The 17,980-nt window shown below is 34.8% G+C and overlaps 1 protein-coding gene across 1 annotated transcript in view; it reads left to right on the top strand.

Moving 5' to 3' along the window:
- The first annotated feature begins 13,102 nt into the window (after nucleotides 1-13,102).
- LOC131027596 (regulator of nonsense transcripts UPF2) overlaps nucleotides 13,103-17,980 on the top strand; it is a 159,750-nt gene continuing 154,872 nt past the window's right edge. The window contains exon 1 of the mRNA XM_057957665.2: nucleotides 13,103-13,264. Within this exon, the coding sequence (XP_057813648.2) occupies nucleotides 13,244-13,264 (21 nt within the window). The 5' untranslated portion in view covers nucleotides 13,103-13,243. The remainder of the gene's footprint in view (nucleotides 13,265-17,980) is intronic.

The following is a 17,980-nucleotide window of genomic DNA, read 5'->3' as shown; positions in this document are numbered from 1 at the left end:
CAGGTATGTTTTGTTCAGGGTCACGTGCTTCCTCCTCTCTTTGTCGTTCTTGATAAGCATAATGTTGATACCTTGTTCTAAATATGTCAATATTGAAGTCTCCAAGGAGTTTAACTCCTTTGCTCATGAGCATGAATAGGTATTTTTCTTTGTCGGTTTCCATGAGTTTTTCCACAAGATTTTGAAATGAAGAACTTTCTTGACACTCTTGGAGGAGTTCCTCAGAAATTTCTGTGTCTTCTAGATTTGGATATTTGAAAGGATTTGATAATCTTTGACCCATGCTGGACTCTGGTTGTGGTTCGCTTTGCTTGTTTCGTTGAGAGCGAGTAACAATGGGCATCTAGTAGAAACTTTATGTGACGAAGGGAATGAACTCCTCTTCGATGTTTTTCTCAAGGGTTGGTGGTTCAAATCGAGGTATGTTGTAAGTGATGCACACTTTTGGGAAGAAAGCTAGATTGATCTTTCCTCCTTGATTTAGGCGTTGACTGAATGCTGATTTTTGACAGAATGCTCTACTCCTTAATGGTTCCTCGTCAAATTCATTCGTTTTGTCTTGAAGATACAAGCGCATATGACGGAGGAATGTTCGATGAGATTTGAAGAGTTGGCGATTGATGTATAATAATCTATTCCGTTTGGCAAGTTTCAGAGAACTGGGTTGTTGTTTCCTTAACTTAGTGTTATGATAAATACTCTTTCTTCTTAGAATATGAGGATTAGTCATGCACAAGCGATCAATGGTTTCCTTTGATTTGTTTTGGATTCAAGATATCTTGTTTGAAAAACTTTTAAGTATTACTTTATCAAATGAAGGTTTAGATGTCCCCTCACAACAAAGCGCGTCAAATGACATGGAATAAGAGCTTTCCCGATATGGAAACTCGATTTGACAACTTGGAGTTTGAAACAAGTATGTTTTTGGGATAAAAATCTATTTGATTGAAGGACCTTTTGATACGTGTGATGGTGTTTCCTTATTTTGATAGGAGAGATGTGTTTTATCTCTTGACTAGTTTGACAACTTTGTTTTAAGGAAAACTTGCTTTTAGAGTACTCTGATACTCTGATTTCGATTTTTCATCTGATGGAGTTCAAGCGAGGAGAAAAGGGCTTCTTGAATTGTTTTCAGAATTTTCAAAAATAGTTTTTGTTTTGCCCCCTGTTTTCTCAGTTTCGGCTATGCGCTAAGCTAGAAACCCAATGCGCTACCAAATTTTCACAAAGCTAGAGAATGGTCTCCACACGCTAAGCTGCCCTTCTAACGCGCTAACTTGGTCTGCTTGATTTTGGTTTGGTTTGAAAGGTTATGCGCTGATGTGTCCTATCATTGCGCTAATAGCTGATCTCAACGCGCTAGTGTTTGGTCTCGATGCGCTAAGTTGTTGCTTCAACGCGCTAGAACATTTTCAGAAAACATTAAGGTTTGAACTGCTAATTTGGGATTGATTATGCGATAAAGTTCAATGCTGATGTGTTATGTTGAAGCTTGCATGTGCTAAAATGTGTTTCCAAAGTGCTAAGATGTTGCTCTTATGCGCTAAACTACCCTGATAGTTTTGACTTGGCGGTTTTTCTGTGATTTGTGAACTTTGTTTCAATGATGATGGATGATTTTCTGAAGTAAGAAATGAAAGCACAACACAAAAGAGATAACCATTTTGCCTAGTCTAAACAATGAGTGTATGTTTTGCGAGGATGTGTTCAAATCCCTAGTGTTTTAATAGGTTTGGATACAAAAAATACAATTCAATCAGACTCTTTATTCAAGGGTCATCAACAATACCATAACTCACTAGTCTCGATACTCCGTCAACTGAAACAACCTTGTCACCCCCTAGGGGGCACCCGTTTATTTGCCTTCTGCCAGAAATTAACTCAAAGTGAATTGCTTCACAATTGAGTAGTTATCTTGGGAGATATATGGTGAGTAATCTTGGGGGTGGATTCTTCCCCACCCTTGCACTATGATACTGCAAATGTTTGGATACTGACTCAGCTCAAAGTTTCTAATGCTAAAGTTCGTAATCAGGCTTCTCATTCACCCATCAGTGATAAACTCCCTCAGGAAGCTTCCCAACCTTTAGAACAAAGGCTTTACGTATCGTAAAGATACTAGAGGAAGGCTAATCGCTGCACGCAACCGTTGAAAAAGACTTTCGTCACTTTCCACTTTTGATTATAGTGGGTTGGAACACTTAGCGTCAAAGTCGTTCCCCACTTAGGTCATTATCCTCACATTGGCCAAAGAATGGCTTTAAGAGTTGTTCAACTCCTCGGGAGGGCAGGCCTGCTAAAGGTTTTAATGCTTAAAAACACTGAAAGTGTAAGAGTGGTTTGGCTTTTTGATCACCCAGTTAAGGGGAGAACATATACCTTCCACTTTTGAAGCGAAACACACAAGTGTTCTTTTTAGCCTTTTATTGCAATGATTTGGTAAAATATATATGGAGATATTGCTCCACAAAAACATGGTGTTCATTTTATTCCATCAAATCAATGATTATCTGATCTAGAAAATGAAACCTGGTCAACAAAGCAAAATTTTGATTTTGGTCAACAAAATAAATCGACAAAGGGGAAGAACTTCCCTCTTTAACTTTGAATAAAACTGGACAAGTGTGGTTCTTTTACCTTGCAAAAATTAAAGTTGATCCTTTTAAACACCAAAGGATGGTGTGGTTGTTTTTTTTTAAAGCTTTTTGCAAAATGAAAGATTGTTTGTATATTTTAGATGCCCAAATGAAAGTTTTCTTGTAGGAAAGCAAGAAAGATTTTTGTTGTGGTTCTTTTTAAGTACCCAAATAAGGTGTGAGTTCAATTTTTAACTTTAAACAAGAAATGAAAGAAATTCAAATTTTTAAACTAACTTAGCTAAGTTAGTAAGAAAATTTCCAATTGCTTTAAATCTAGCTTAAATAAAAATAAGCTCCAAACCTGCAATTAAACCATTAGTAACCTGCAAAACAAACAGTTAATCAGTTAGCAAAATGATGGCTTTGTGGACTTCCACAAGTCTAACTTTTGAGTTCTCTGTTACAAATTATTTTCTATTTTTTTGTTTGTGATGCGCTACAGAATACACTATACGTGCTACAAAATGACCCAAATGCGCTATCAGACAGACCCTATGCGCTAAATTGTTTTCCAAATGCGCTAGACTATTAAATTCCCGTGCTGAAAGCTATAGGAAATTGTTTTAAAATTCTATGCGCTAAGGGAGGGTTTCTACGTGCTAGGAAATGAGTCCAAACCGCCGAACAGTATACTGGATGCACTAAAGAATTAACCGAACGCGCTAAGAAAACTTCCTTACACACCAATTCTTGTTTCCTGCGTACCTGCAAAGTTGGTCAAATTCAAAAACCGATCTGATTAATGGGGTTATGCCCCACGGTGGGCGTTAGAAATGTATGCGGGAAAAGCGGTTCAATGAATTCTAAAATGTGAAAATATTCAAAGACTTGCCCACACACCCATGGGACTCTTGGTGCAAGTTATGGAGCCATGAGGAATAACTCAACTTCCCAAGGAGTGTTCCATGGTTCTCTATCTCACAAGATCCCTCAAGGCAATGCCTTTGCTCTCAGATCACTGCGCAAAGTGACTTAGGGATGACAAATGCAAGAACGAGGGATGCTTTAGACCAATCTTAGTATGAATACATCCTATTTATGCATGATTCTAGCAAATGAATTAAACTAGATGATAAGATGACAAGGTTAGTAAAAATACTATCCTAACATGGTATACTAGCTATATGATTTAATCTAAGATGATAGAAATACTCTAAAATGATTATTAGATTTATTCCTATTGCAAAGAGAGGTTAAATGCTTGCTACAATTGAGTATAATTATGATGCTAAAGACTTGGATGATAAAATGAGGGGATGAGGGCTCTATTTATAGAAGAAACAGGGCAATGGATGGTCAGGATTGAAGGATCTTATCAAGGGTCGGGATTGAAAGTTATCGATCCATGTTTACAATTCTCACCAATGAAATGGTGACAATTGTCAACATAAGACTGCTTGAGAGGAGAGGTAAGAAGCATTAAATGCTTGAGAATACCTCATGGTTACCCTAGAAGGTAAAGGTTAAGGTTAGGTTAAGGTTATCCATTGGATAAAGCTTTTACCCAAAGGGTAAACTCTTGTGCAAGAGTTAAAGGGATAACCATGGTCAAAGCAATGAATGCTTGATGAGACCCCTGGGTTAGATGAGGGTTGAGTTAGGCAAAAAGTTTCTAACCATGCCACAAAGGGTTAGTTAACCATTAATGGTTTGAAGACTTTGGGGAAAAATTTGTAAGAGTCCTTCCAAATTTGGGGGAACTCAACAAGTTAGCTTGTTGAAGGCATAAAGGCTTCAATGCCTTTGGAAGACTTTACTCCAAATTTGAGAAGTGACCTCCTCAAATTTAGGGAAAAGGGACAAATGAAGGGTTTAGCTTAATTGATTAGGATTAGAGGGATTCTAGAAGAATTCAGGAAGAGGGTTACGAGGCAAGTGGGAGATGTAGGAAAATGCAAGTGGGTGAGGGATAATAGGATTTAATTAAAATAAATTGCTTTATTTCATTTTGGTTGGAAGTTGGGGATTTAAATAAATTAGATTTATTTAATTGGGGTGAACTATTTAATTAAATGTAAATTTAATTAAAAAGTAGAGAGAAGAGATTTAATTAAATAAAATGATTTATTCAATTAAATGATATAAAAGGCTTAAGTGAATTTAAATAAATAAATTGAATAATTTATTTAATTAAAATAGAAGAATGTGGGTGATTTAATTAAATTAGATTTAACTAAATAGAGGAATGAGAATAAAATGAACATTAAATATTCATTTAGGAATATGGTCATTTTTATACGTCTACAGGTAGAATAAAAGAGGGATTGTAGATTTCAAATAATGATTGATGATATTAATGAATACCTTAAAATATTAACAAATAACATCAAATTTCACAAAATATGTTTTTAGTCAACTCAAGGAAGGAAAATAAAAGGGGCTAGCCAACCAAATCCAAATTTTTAATTTATAAATGTAACAGTCAAGTTTGCAACTATGAGATTAACCCTATAATTATGAAAATGATTGTAGTTGAACAAATCATCAAATTTAAGTTTATAAAAACTATATCTAGGTAGGTGTATAAATAAGTGTAATAATTTGTGCTTGAATCGGATGAATTTGTTAATTTATGTGCATGGATGGATAAGTTTTGGGCTAAGTACATGAGAATGTATGTGTATATAAGAATATTTTAGGGGAATATGTCTAAATTTACACAAAGATTGCCTCATTTTTTATATGTATATGTATATGTGTATTCATGTTCGAAATCATCAAATCTAAGCTAATTAGGCTAAAAGGACGAATCACAAAAATCCTTAACTAATCAAGCTGATTTTAGACACAAAGTAATAGAATAAATGAAAGAAGTGGAAGAATTAAACTAATTAAACTCCCTATTCTCCATTTGTGCTTCCATTTTTCTTCTCCATTGTTGTTGGTGTAGGTGGCTCTCAGGTATTACACTTGATTTCCTGCATAAGATGGACAACAATTTTGAAGACTGTGATTCTAGCTTGAATTGAGAAGATAAGGTTGAATTTATAGATTTTCAACACAAAGGGGGTGAGAAATAGAACTCAAGTGTTGATTGATAGATAGTTGATTTAGATTGATTAGTTAATCGAGTTGATTGATTTGTTAACTCAATAGATTGGAGAGTGAACTAAACAGATTGGCTAGTGAACTCAATTGATTGATCAATAGACTGAATTGACTAGCTAGTTGACTGGATTGATTAGGGAGATGACTGATTAGATGGATTAGTCAAAAAAAGGCGATTGCAAGTTAAAAAGGATGATTGATGAATTAACTGAGTTAACTAATTAGATAACCGATTTGATCAATTAGTTTTGATTTTAGCATGTGTTGTAGGGTTTTGAAATTGAATTTGATTCTTATTTTCAATTTGGATTTGAATTTGAACTTTCGAATGCTGAAATGCACATGAAATTAATTGAAATTCAGATTTGGTGAAATGTGAATTTGGAGGAAATGAAATTAATTAGAATTAGAATTTGGGAGAAATGAAATGAAATTAGATGGAATTAATTGGAATTATAATTTGGCGAATTGGAGGAATTTAATTAATTAATTTAAATAATGCAAATGAAATTATTTAAACATAAGAAATTGAATTAATTAAATAATAAATATTATCTAACTAAGGAAAAGGTCACAATTAATTAAATAATTAATATTTAATTAATAATTGAGACAGTGTTAATTAAGCAGAAGTTTGGACAATTTTAAATAATGATTTGAATTGATTAGAAGAATAGGTTAGTTTAATTAAATAACTAAAGAATTACTTAATTAAAAAGACGAATAATCAATGTAAGATCGATGAGACATTTTTAGGTGTCTACAATATGTATCAAGATATTTCCTTAGAATGGGCATAAAATTAAATGGGAAATGGAATGGATATCTAAAGTTCACCATTACATTTTTCCCCACTTTGAGTTACATATGAATCATAAAATGTTTATGCATCTCAAAGTATGGAACATCACAAACATGCATGTAGTATATGAAAAGAGATTCATTTACTAATGGACCTTATAACCTGTCACGTAGGTTTATTCTTTAGAATGTTATTTATGTAGGAACTTGTAAATTAAATGAAGAAATGTGTCATGAGTAGCATCTATCTCACAAATAAAAATTAGCTACAAAATAGGATCTTGATCTAACTATCTAGATAATAGGAAAAATAGGAAATGAATGAGGTTAGGAAATTCATCCTATTTTCAAACTCATTAATAATCACGTCTGACTTGAGAGTCATGGTATTGCATGATTCATAGAGTGTAAGGCATGTCATGTGATAATAGTTCATATGGTCATAATTACGAGTCTACATAGCACTTGTCACTACCTATAAACTCAAAGTAGGAGAGACAATGGCAATGTGTACTCCCTTTAATAATTGATTGTATATATATTTACAAAGAATTAAACGATAGACAAATATACATGAAAATATAATCTATATATTTAAGCATGTGATTATGTAATCTTGTAAACAAATAATAATAAATACATCATGTGATAAACATGTATAAAATCTAGAATAATTATGTGTGCTAAACATATATCCAACAGAGATAGGATCTATGAAGGTATATTTTCCTCAACATGGGCAAGTAAAATGGTGATGCGACCCTCGATGAACTAAAACATTTTATAGGTACATAAGGTACTTATGCATTATGGTATCCAATGTGACATCTAAGTAAATCACAAAATGGTGGATATAGATCATGTAGGTAGGAACAAGGTAATGCACATGGAGGAAGCATGATACCTCTCATGTATAAGGTATGTTCCATTAAGGAATGTATGATGCCTTCAAATGTGAAAACATAGTTATCAAAGTGTAAGATGCTAAAGGAAGGTATGATCCTCCAAATATAAAGATGTGGATGCAATCTTAGTGTCTAAATGAGGGAAACATGTGATGCACTAAAGATAAATACATATCACAATAAGCTCAAATGTGATAGGGAGAAGGCATGATACCACAAGATATTGAGATACAAGTAATTGGATCATAATATGCAAGGGGAAGGCATGTTACAATCTCAAAGTGGGGACAACATAAAGTATGATATAGTAATATATAGGACCATATATAAGCTCTAGAAGCTTGCACGAAGCTCTATATATAAAGACTTAGGTTCTATGCAAATCTCTTAAAAGTGTGATGTGTCATAAGCCCTAGTAAGAAAAATATGAAAATCAAGAGAAGTAAATGAATCGTGGATATATAATAAGAAACATAAGAGAGATAGAAAAATATAATAAATAAGAAAATGTGTAACAACTATAAAATGGTTTAATATAACAAAGCAATGTGAGAAAATAAAGTTGCAAAATAGTACTCACAAAATCATGAATAGATTGAAAGGTTAAAAAATGACATAAAGATAAAATAATCAACCTAATTAGAGAATTATGGGAAATTAGTACAAATGTAGACAAAGAAACTGTACAAAGATGGATGTGAATATTTATACATTATTTTTTCTTCTTTCCAATGAGAGACTTTTGGAGACTTCATGAACCTTGAAATGAGACTAACTGTAAATATTAAGTTTGGCCTTGTGGTTGTTAAATACATGAGACTACCAACAATTTTTTTATACAAAGTTGTATTTGCATTGGATACTTTGTCATCCTTACTCAATTTCAAACCTCTCACAATAGGTGTTGATATTGATTTGCAATTCATCATATTAAACCTCTTCAAATGATATTTTCTAACTGACATTCTAACAAAGGACTTTCTTAGAGATAAGTTGGAGTGGATAGGGGGTATTCAACAAGCAAATAGGATAGGAAAAAAGATAGATGGAGGAAGAGGTAGGCATATTAGAGTTACCTTGAGAAACATAGAGGATAAGATTATGATTCTTAAAAATAAAAGGCTACTTAGAGGTTCACAATTCTATCTAGAGGAAGATCTAACTTTTGCTCAACAGGAGGAACAAAAGAAGGAGTGGGATAAAGTAAAGACAACAAGAAATGAGGGAAAGCGGGCATGGTTGAAGAATGGGAAAGCTCAAATTAAGGAGTATTTCTCAAATAAGAAATAGGAAATTGGGGCCCCATGAAACTGCTTAAGTGTAGTAAGTTGGAACTGTAGAGGTTATCCATGGAGAAGAGGTCTTGGGGTGGGGCCCATAGAAGAGGGGAAAGATATTATCATTTTTTTGGAAACTCATGAGCATGATGGTTGCAAGGTCTTGGATTGTGAAGGTTAAAAGAAAATTTCAATTTGGAACAAAGAGAATGAGACAAATCTAAAGGACATGGTGGAATCACAGTGCTAATAAATGAGAAGTGGTATGGAATCGTAAAAGTTGAAAAAGAGGACCGAGATAAACAATATATTTGGCTGCAAATAATAGTGGATGAGATAATTTTTGAGTTGGCTGCTTGTTACTTCACTCCTAAAAACTCTAAGTTTTACAAGAGAGAGAATTTAGACAATGAATACCTATATGCATCTTTAAAAAAAGATACCTCTCTATTCAACAACTTAGGATAAATAATGTTAATAGGTGACTTTGATGCAAGGACAACTAATAACCAATCTTTACAATTGAGTACTAGTGAAAAAGGAGAAAATAGTCCTCTATGGTTAGAAGAAGGTGGGGGTCAATCTTGGGAAAGAGTCTCAGAAGATAGTAATGGGGATGTCTTGCACTTTGGAGCAAAATTATTGGGGATGTGTAGTTTGTTTGGCATGGTTATTTGCAATGATATGAGAGCCTGACCAACCTTAGGGGGTATCACTTGCAAAACCTATAATGGCCAGATTGTGGTATGTTATTTTATTTATTTTCAAAACTTTACATCTAGAGTGTTGGAGTTTGACATTGGAGAATGCCCTATAGAATTAAAATCCAATCATATGCCTCTTTTTGTTAAGTTATACTTTGCCCCAAGTATCCCACAAAAGAAATAAGTTCATCACATGTGCAATAGAAAATAGCTACTAAAGGAAAAATTCTCATAAATAAGGAAAACGTGGGCATCTTCAGTGTTGTTCTTGAGCAAAAATTTCATGGAATAAATAATATTTTTGTTGATGAAAGGGTCAATAAGGAGAGGGGCCATGTTCATAGTAGTTTGTTGATCCCTATAATTCACAAGGCTTTGAGTGCATGTAAAAGGACTTGCAGTAGGAGGAGGGTTGAAAATACTTTTCGGGCGAACTCGTGGTATGATGAAGAGTGTAAGGCAGCCAAGAGATCTTTAAAGGGGAAATATCTGAGCAAAGAAAACAAGAAGAAGTACATGCAAAATTGATCCAAGCAAAAAAAGAAGAATATGTAAGTGCAAGAAGGAAGGAATTAATCTATCTTGGAAAACACAATCCCAAAGATTTTTGGAAGGAACTACAACAAAGGAGAAAGAAAACTGAGAATAGTATTATAGATGTTCAATGACTAGAATATGCAAAGCTTCTTTATGAGTAGATACACGAGAAGAACCTTCCTCCCATAGTGAGCACATTGATGGAGCTATTCATGGTGGATGATATCAAACAATGAATAAATAATTTAGCAATTGGTAAGGCTAGTGATACTGATGGGCTTCAAGCTTACTTTTTAAAATTGGGAGTTCAACTTCTCGCTCCTCACATAAAGGGAATTCTCAATAATGTCATTCGAGATGATTTCTCAGTGGATTGGACAACTAGTGTGGTTATTCCCCTCTTTAAAAGTGGGGATACCAATAACCCATCTAAGTATCACACTATTATGGTCAACTTGGGCCTTCTAGGTAAACTTTTTGGGAGCATGGTGAAATGTAGAATTAGTAGTTGGGTAGAAGGTGAAGTAAAAAGAGCAAAAGGTAAAGTTGGTTTTAGGCCTAAACATTCCACCATTGATCATTGCATTGCTCTTCAACATTTGATAGGGAAAATATGGGACAATCAAGGGGAAGGAGCACATTGTTGTTTTATGGACTTTAAGAAAGCCTTTGACATGGTGCCTAGAGACAAACTATGGAATAGAATGGAATAATTGGGTATCCCTAACATGTATAGGGCGACAATGCATAGACTTTATGAGGAAGTTAGAGTTAAAATCAGAATTAATGAAGGAACATCTGAATGTTTCGGTAGTGACATTGGTTTTAAGCAGGGATATCCTCTATCCCCCACTTTATTTGGTTTATACATTGATAAATTAGAAACATGATTAAACAAAATAGATGGAGAAGGTGTCCAACTAGCAGGATATGTGGTGAAATTACTTTTATACACTGATGATCTTATCTTGATTTCAAAAACAGATCATGGATTAAGAAATCATTTAAGGGCCTTATGACACTTTTGTCAGGAGGTAGGGTTGCAAGTGAACAATGCCAAAACCAAAATCATGATTCTCACTTTAAAGAGGAAAGAAAAACATATTACCTTCGTTTTTGAAGGTAGTTTGTTGGAAATTATGAAAGAGTACAAATATCTTGGGATTGACTTCCACTATAAGGTCAGTTGGGAGACTTGCAGAGCAAAAAGGCTATAGGGAGGATGTAAAGCATCATATCTACTCCAAAATAGGTGCAAAAAAGCTGAATTGTGGGACTGGAAAACCAAGAAAACTATTTTCAGTTTGCTGGTCATGCCAATTTTTCTTTATGATTGCAAAGTTTGGGGAGGTAGCATGTCAAACTGTGGATGGAGACAATTAGAGAGAATTCAAAAACACCTTATCACAAGTGATCTCAAAGCTAAAACATCGGTACCATATGCAATCCTTTTAGTGGAAGCAAGTACTTTTTTGTTGAAGGCGTCAATGATAACTCAGTTAATAAGTTATCTAAAGAAAGTTGAAAACATGGATAACCAATGGTGGCCCAAAATTGCTATGGAAGAAGATCTTGAATGTAGGAAGAAAACTTGGATGAAACAAAACAAAAAGTGGTTGAATAAGTGGAACATCAAGCTGCACAAATGTCCTAATACCAATGAGGAAATAAAAAAGTTTGTCATAGAAAAGTTTCAGATTGCCATGTGGACCAACCACATTGGATGTAAAAAGGCGTATTACATCAAAGAGTTTAACCCAAGTTGGGAACACAAAGAGAAAGCATATTTAGGGGCAATTATTCAAGGGAAATCAAGACTGTTAGTGGCACAATTGAGGACCGGTTCACATCATCTCAAGTGTGAAATGGGTATGTGGAAAAGGCCCAAAGAGGAATGGGAAGAGAGAACTTGCTTGTTCTACAGGATGGGTGCCATTGAGACTGAATGACACTTTCTCATTGAGCGCACAATGTATGATGATATTCATGCTTAGCACGAGATCATCTTGAAGGCTAACAACATGCACCATTTATTTGATGAGGATAAGATCAACTAGACTGCTTGCTTTCTAGTCAAGATACATAACGGGAGATTAGACATTGAAAGGAATATGCAACTAGTTTAAGGATGTGATTCCTTGGTGCCATAAACTGATCGATCTCGTGGACGTCAGTAAAATCATTCATTCATTTATTGTTTGAAGTAGTGCCCAGGATACTTATAATATGCTCTTCACTATTTCTCACCACACATCGGGTGCTAGCTGAACTAAGATTACCATGAGCATCCTTTTCAAAGTTTGCCTTATGCCACTCGTCATTCGGTGGCTACCACTTCACGTCCAACTTGGGATTCAGTGACAAATCAACTTGTTGAGCCTCATAAACAAGGGGGCCTCTTGAATGTATTTTAAACTAGATAAAAAAAAATTTATAAAACCAAATCCCTTACTTGCTATATTAGTTTTTGCTTCCCATTATATTTGTTTCCACACCTCTAACACAATATGGAATAATAACAATTAGCCAACAAAATGTCATTAATTTCTCCTTGTAATAATAAGAAAAAGTTTTCAATGAATAAAAATAAAACCTAAAATAGTATAATAAATCAATTTTTTAATAATTTTTTTTTTTACATAATTTGAATTCAAAAATTTGCATCTTCTGTTAAATTTTTTTTTTTCTAAATATAAAAAATTCAAACTTCTAATCTGTTCAAAATAAAATTACTAATAATTACTAAATAATAAATAAATTAAACAAATTTGATTACAATTGTATTGCCTAATAAGAAATACTATTGACTAATAATAATAAGAAGAAAAAGTTTTCAATCAATAAAAATAAAACCTAAAATATTATAATAAATCAATAAATTAATAATTATTTTTTTACATAATTTGAATTAAAAAATTTGCATTTTCACATTACTAAATAATAAATAAATAAAACAAATCTGATTGCCTAATGAGAAATACTATTGACTAAAAATATAAATAAATACATATTATACGGAAAATAACCGCTTCTTCCATTGCAAATACCTCTTGGCCTCCTTTTTTTTTTTTACATTAATTGTCACCGCTAACATAATTTTGGTGAAAACTGATTGCACTTGCATGGTGCTAATATGGTATTAAACAAACATTATTGTTACTAATGAAATAGAAACAGAAAGTACCTATTTGTGAAATTCTGTACCTTATTCGTGAAATCACGGTGTAGGTTTAGCTTCGGGGTTAAACTGTTACCCAAGTCTAAAAAGAGGTTCGTGGTACCTGCTTGCTGATTTTTTCACCTAAAGCCAACCCTGGTTTTTCGGTTTTCCAATGGAGTCATCCGCTCACAAGGTATGCGACCTTTCTATTTCGATAATTTGGGTGGGTTTTATGGTTTTCTCTGATGACAGAGAATTTCAAGGTCTTTTTCCTGAGTTTTTAATTCAGTTTCGTTAAACATGTTGAAATGCGAACGCGGGAGGTTTTGAGAGATTGTGGCAGCAGAAAGGTCACAATAAATCCAAACCTTTTACAGCCACTATTTTTGAATTACCGTGTGATTGCAATTGTAATGGTAATGGACGTAACTGCCCTCAACCCCCCTCCCCTCACCCCCACGTTTTGGAAGCTGCAATTGGTTAAATTTATCAGGAATTGGAGCTGCTTTTGTGTTTTGCTGTTCCGATTAATTGAAATTTTGTGTGTGTGCATTTGGAAATTTACGTCTAATAAGCGGTAGGACAGACAACCTTTGGCGGTGGAATCCACGTTTTAGCCTTCTTTATCAGGTTTAGGTTGCGGAAGATAGGGTTTTATGCGGAAATTCGCTTATTTGAAGTCAAGTGGCATAGATTTGGAAAAATCAATGCTTTAGTTTTTCTACAAGAGAACTTTTCCAACTGAAGATGCTATTTGCTTCAACGCAAGCATGTAGTTGGCCAGTTTGGAACTTCGGCAATACAAATCTTGGGTCTTACACGTGCAAGTTTCAATTTATTTTGCCATGCAGAACCTCGATTTTCTCTAACTGTTTTAATTGTTAGCTACGAGTCAATGCAGAATTTGATGAAATATATGTTTTCTGTTTTTTCCAGGTTTGGTTTTAGTAGAGCACAATTAAATGTAAGAGAAATAACAATTAGGCCATTCTTAAGCTGATATTAGTACTGTTAGTAGCAGGACGTGTGTGGCTATTCATCTTCTGTTATATTGCCTGCTTCTTTGTATTCTGTTTGGTTGATTATATACGTAGAATCAAATAAAAGATTCACAGTAGCCTAAAAAGAGATGGAAAAAATCAGTCCACTCTTTGACAGCTCGATAAATAACATAATGGTCACAAACAGGATTACATTAACAAAGTCAATAAATTAGTTGTTCATCAACGCAATGCTTTCACTCTATCAACATATTAAACATTCTATATGATACTTAAACTTTCCATCGAGAGACAAGAGCACAGAATGGAGAGAGAATTCGTGACCAAGCAAATCAAGAGGGCCCACAAATGATTAATGAAAGTTGTAGTGCATTTATGCAAATGACAGAAGGGAGAAAGGCCCAATTTAGGTATTCAAATACAGTGAGTGGGCAACTAGATTGTCCTGCAGGGATCAACACAAATTTGAGAACAGACTATTAGGCAGGCAAAATCCTTTATTACCTGTGTAGTGCCCTGTTGCATCGGGCAACATACCTGTTTTGCATACTAATATTCTGATTGAAAATTAGCGTAACTCTAAAATGAAAGTTAGTGTCCTTCAATTACATGTATGTTAAATGAAGGCAAGATTATATCTATATATCAAACCCCAAAATTGTTTATTAAATTTTTTTTTTTAGAAATTAATAAACTCCCAAAAGTACAGGTAAAAAATAACACAAGCAATCAATGTTCATTTATCTCTTCAGCTTACATGTTATGGGCTAGGAGGGATGAGCTTACCACCTCCAAAACCACTTATTTGTGAAGTAGGATCGACACATTGACTTGCCTACAAAGCATCTGCAGAATAGCCATTAATACAAATATCCCTCCATTCTATTCAACGATCTTGTAAAAATTGAAAAACTGATTACAGGCACATTCCGCAGATCCAAGGTAGGTAATCAAGATGTGATTATAGTTGATCTCTTGATCATAAATTTGTTCAAATGATCCAAAATAGTTAATAGTAAACAGCACTGTTGTAATGCCCCTTCTTGGGATCTTCCCAATTTTTGCCCTAAAATAATAATTCCAACTTAAGTTGAGGAATGCAATTTATTTTACAAATATAAATAATATTATCAATTGTAATGCACTATAGAAGATAATCCTGGTTAGGTCCTACAAACAATATTTTTTTTAGGCAAATGCTGTCAAAGGGACAGTTCCAATTTATTAAAATAAGAACCAAATTTACATCAGTTTGTGCAAAGGGAGCCATGAGAGCTCTTGCACTGTCAAAGATCCATTTCCTCTGGAAAGGAGAGATGATAAGTTTGTTTGTGATAACCAGAACTGGCATCGAAGGCTTAGCTCCCCATTAATCCAATACATTATGGGGAATGCATCTAGGCGTGACTAAAAGACTCCCCCAACCCATTGCATCCGCCCAATGCTCCCGTGGTTCTCATATCCAGCATGCCTTCTACCCACAGCGTAGAGGGAAACACGTCAGGAACCAGTTCGGATAAAATGCTTGAATAAACCGATTTAGATACTCATGCTCCCTCAGGTCAATACTTATCAGCCTGTGTTAAATCCTTCTGAATGATATTAAGAAGCCCCATCCAATCCCCTATGGAATCTCATTTGACCTTCGCCTGCACTTGATCAATGACATAATTTGAAAGGAAATCTGCAACAGTGTTGGCTTCTCAATAGACATTTGAAATAGTAAAGTAGTTCAACAAGTCTAGGTACATGCAAATTCTTTCGATCCATGCTTTTGATTTCGAGCTGGGTGCATTCCAATTTGCAATGGCATTTATAATGATCATTGAATTGCCTTCCACATCAAGGTTGTTTATCTTCTTGTCCACACAGAGTTTAAGTCCAGCATGAAGGTTTGTGATTACTAATCTTGACTAGACTACCTCGCCCTTGTTATTGCGTAATATAAAACCCACACCCGAGAGCCCTGGATTGCCATGGGACGCACCATCAAAGTTCAATTTGAGCCTCCCAGATGGAGGCAGCTTCAATTGGGCTTTGACTTATCTGGCCTTTGGTTTGATTATGTCACCCTTTGGTCTGATGAGGTGAGGCCAACTCTTCTCCATCTTATCATCCCAGGATGAAAAGAACTTGCAATGTAACCTCAGTACCTTGGTATTTAAATGCTCACAAATGCCCACCTCAATCTTGTTTAGAATGGAATTAATGGAAGATTCCTTATCATTGAAAATTCTATTATTTCGTTCCTTCTGTAAATGCCATATTATTTGGGCCAGAATCTTTGTTCATAAGCCCTGCCACAAAGCACCTTTGAATAGTCTTGGCCACACAATGAAGACACCATGCAATTCATTTAGAAGAGGTCCCGACCAACCTAGTTTATTGCAAAATTGCAACTAGCATTGTTGTGCAACTTTGCACTATAAAAGATGATTCACTCTCTCTCCATGCTCTTTGCAAAGGATGCACCAATGAGGGCCAACAATACCGACTTTTTGTAATCTATTCTCGGTTAGGATTCTGCTATGCAACATAGTCCATGCAATTGCCCCTATTTTTGGTAAAACAGTTGCACTCCAACACAATTCCTTTGGCCACGTTCCCTTTGCTCTGTCCACACTTGCCACAACATATCCTAGTTGGACTGAATAAGATCTTGATTTAGCTGCACACTGGATTAGTTCATTGCTGCCATTACTCAAGAGGAGTTTCGTCTTGTCTAAATCTTCAAATAGCATTCTCTTATGTACATCATCAAGCATGTGGCATGGGACTCTGTTCGTGTAGGTGACTGAAAAGTAGTTGCTTACTTTTTCTCTATAAGCTTGAATGGTGGGAAGGTTGGCATTAGCCAACTCGGGAATGCTATTCAATGTACACCCACCATTCCAAGAACCATGCCAAAATGACACACTTTCTCCATTTCTAATATGCCATGTAAGGTATTGGTGATGATACCCTTGCATTTTGTAATAAAATTCCATATTGTTGACCCTTGTGGTGGATTGGCAATATTTAGGATCCGGTTTGGGTTCTCATTATCCAGGTATTTCAATCTTAGAAATTTAGTTCACCATGCTTTCGGGTGATCATATATCCTCCACGTTAACTTGGCTACTAGTGCTAAATTTTGGAGGTGCAGATCATGGATATTGGCTCCCCCATGAGACTTGTCATTTTTGATTGTATCCCATGAAATTAGTGGAATCCTTTTTTTCTCATTCAATCCTTCCCACAAGAATTTTCTCTGTTGGATGGTGAGCTTCTGTTGTGCACTAGTTGGTAGTTGCAAGCAAGAAAGAGTGTAGATTGGAATGGCAAAGATAATGGATTTGAGCATTGTAATCCTTCTAGCCAAGGTAAGCCATCTTCCCTTTTAACAATCTGATTTCTTGATGCCTTTTTCTACCGTTGCGTTCCAATAGCCACCCTTGACGATCCCCAAGAATAATGGGATGCCTAATGTTGCCTTGCTTTTCAGCACCCCATTTCAAAAACCTTCATTTTGCCCTTTTGATGGCTAAGTCAATAATTAGAAATCTTGGAAGTTACCTCACAATGCCAAATTTTCCTAAAAGTCCTTTGAAATGCTTTAACACTAATTAGCCATTCTACTCAAAGTCGGACTTTGCCTATGTTTGAAGCTCATAGTTTCAAAAAAGGTCAATTCCAATAGAGTTTCGGGTTCCAAACCAAAACTCAAAACCTTATCGGGATATAAATAGGTTTTCAAAACCATTTAGAACTCTGATGAATTTCATTAAAAGTCAAGTCTCACAAGTTGGTCAGATTTCTAACCAATATTCAAAATTATCATAGACATTTGGAGTGGTTCTCGCAACCAATAAAAATTCTGACAAAAAGAGGAGGTATAAAAGTCAAGGAAAATTAAGGTTATTAGTATC

This window comes from Cryptomeria japonica, chromosome 8 (assembly GCF_030272615.1).
Source record: "Cryptomeria japonica chromosome 8, Sugi_1.0, whole genome shotgun sequence".
Classification (NCBI taxonomy): Eukaryota; Viridiplantae; Streptophyta; class Pinopsida; order Cupressales; family Cupressaceae; genus Cryptomeria; species Cryptomeria japonica.
The sequence above is the reverse complement of the archived record's forward strand: the minus strand, read 5'-3'. Positions and strand labels throughout refer to the sequence as shown.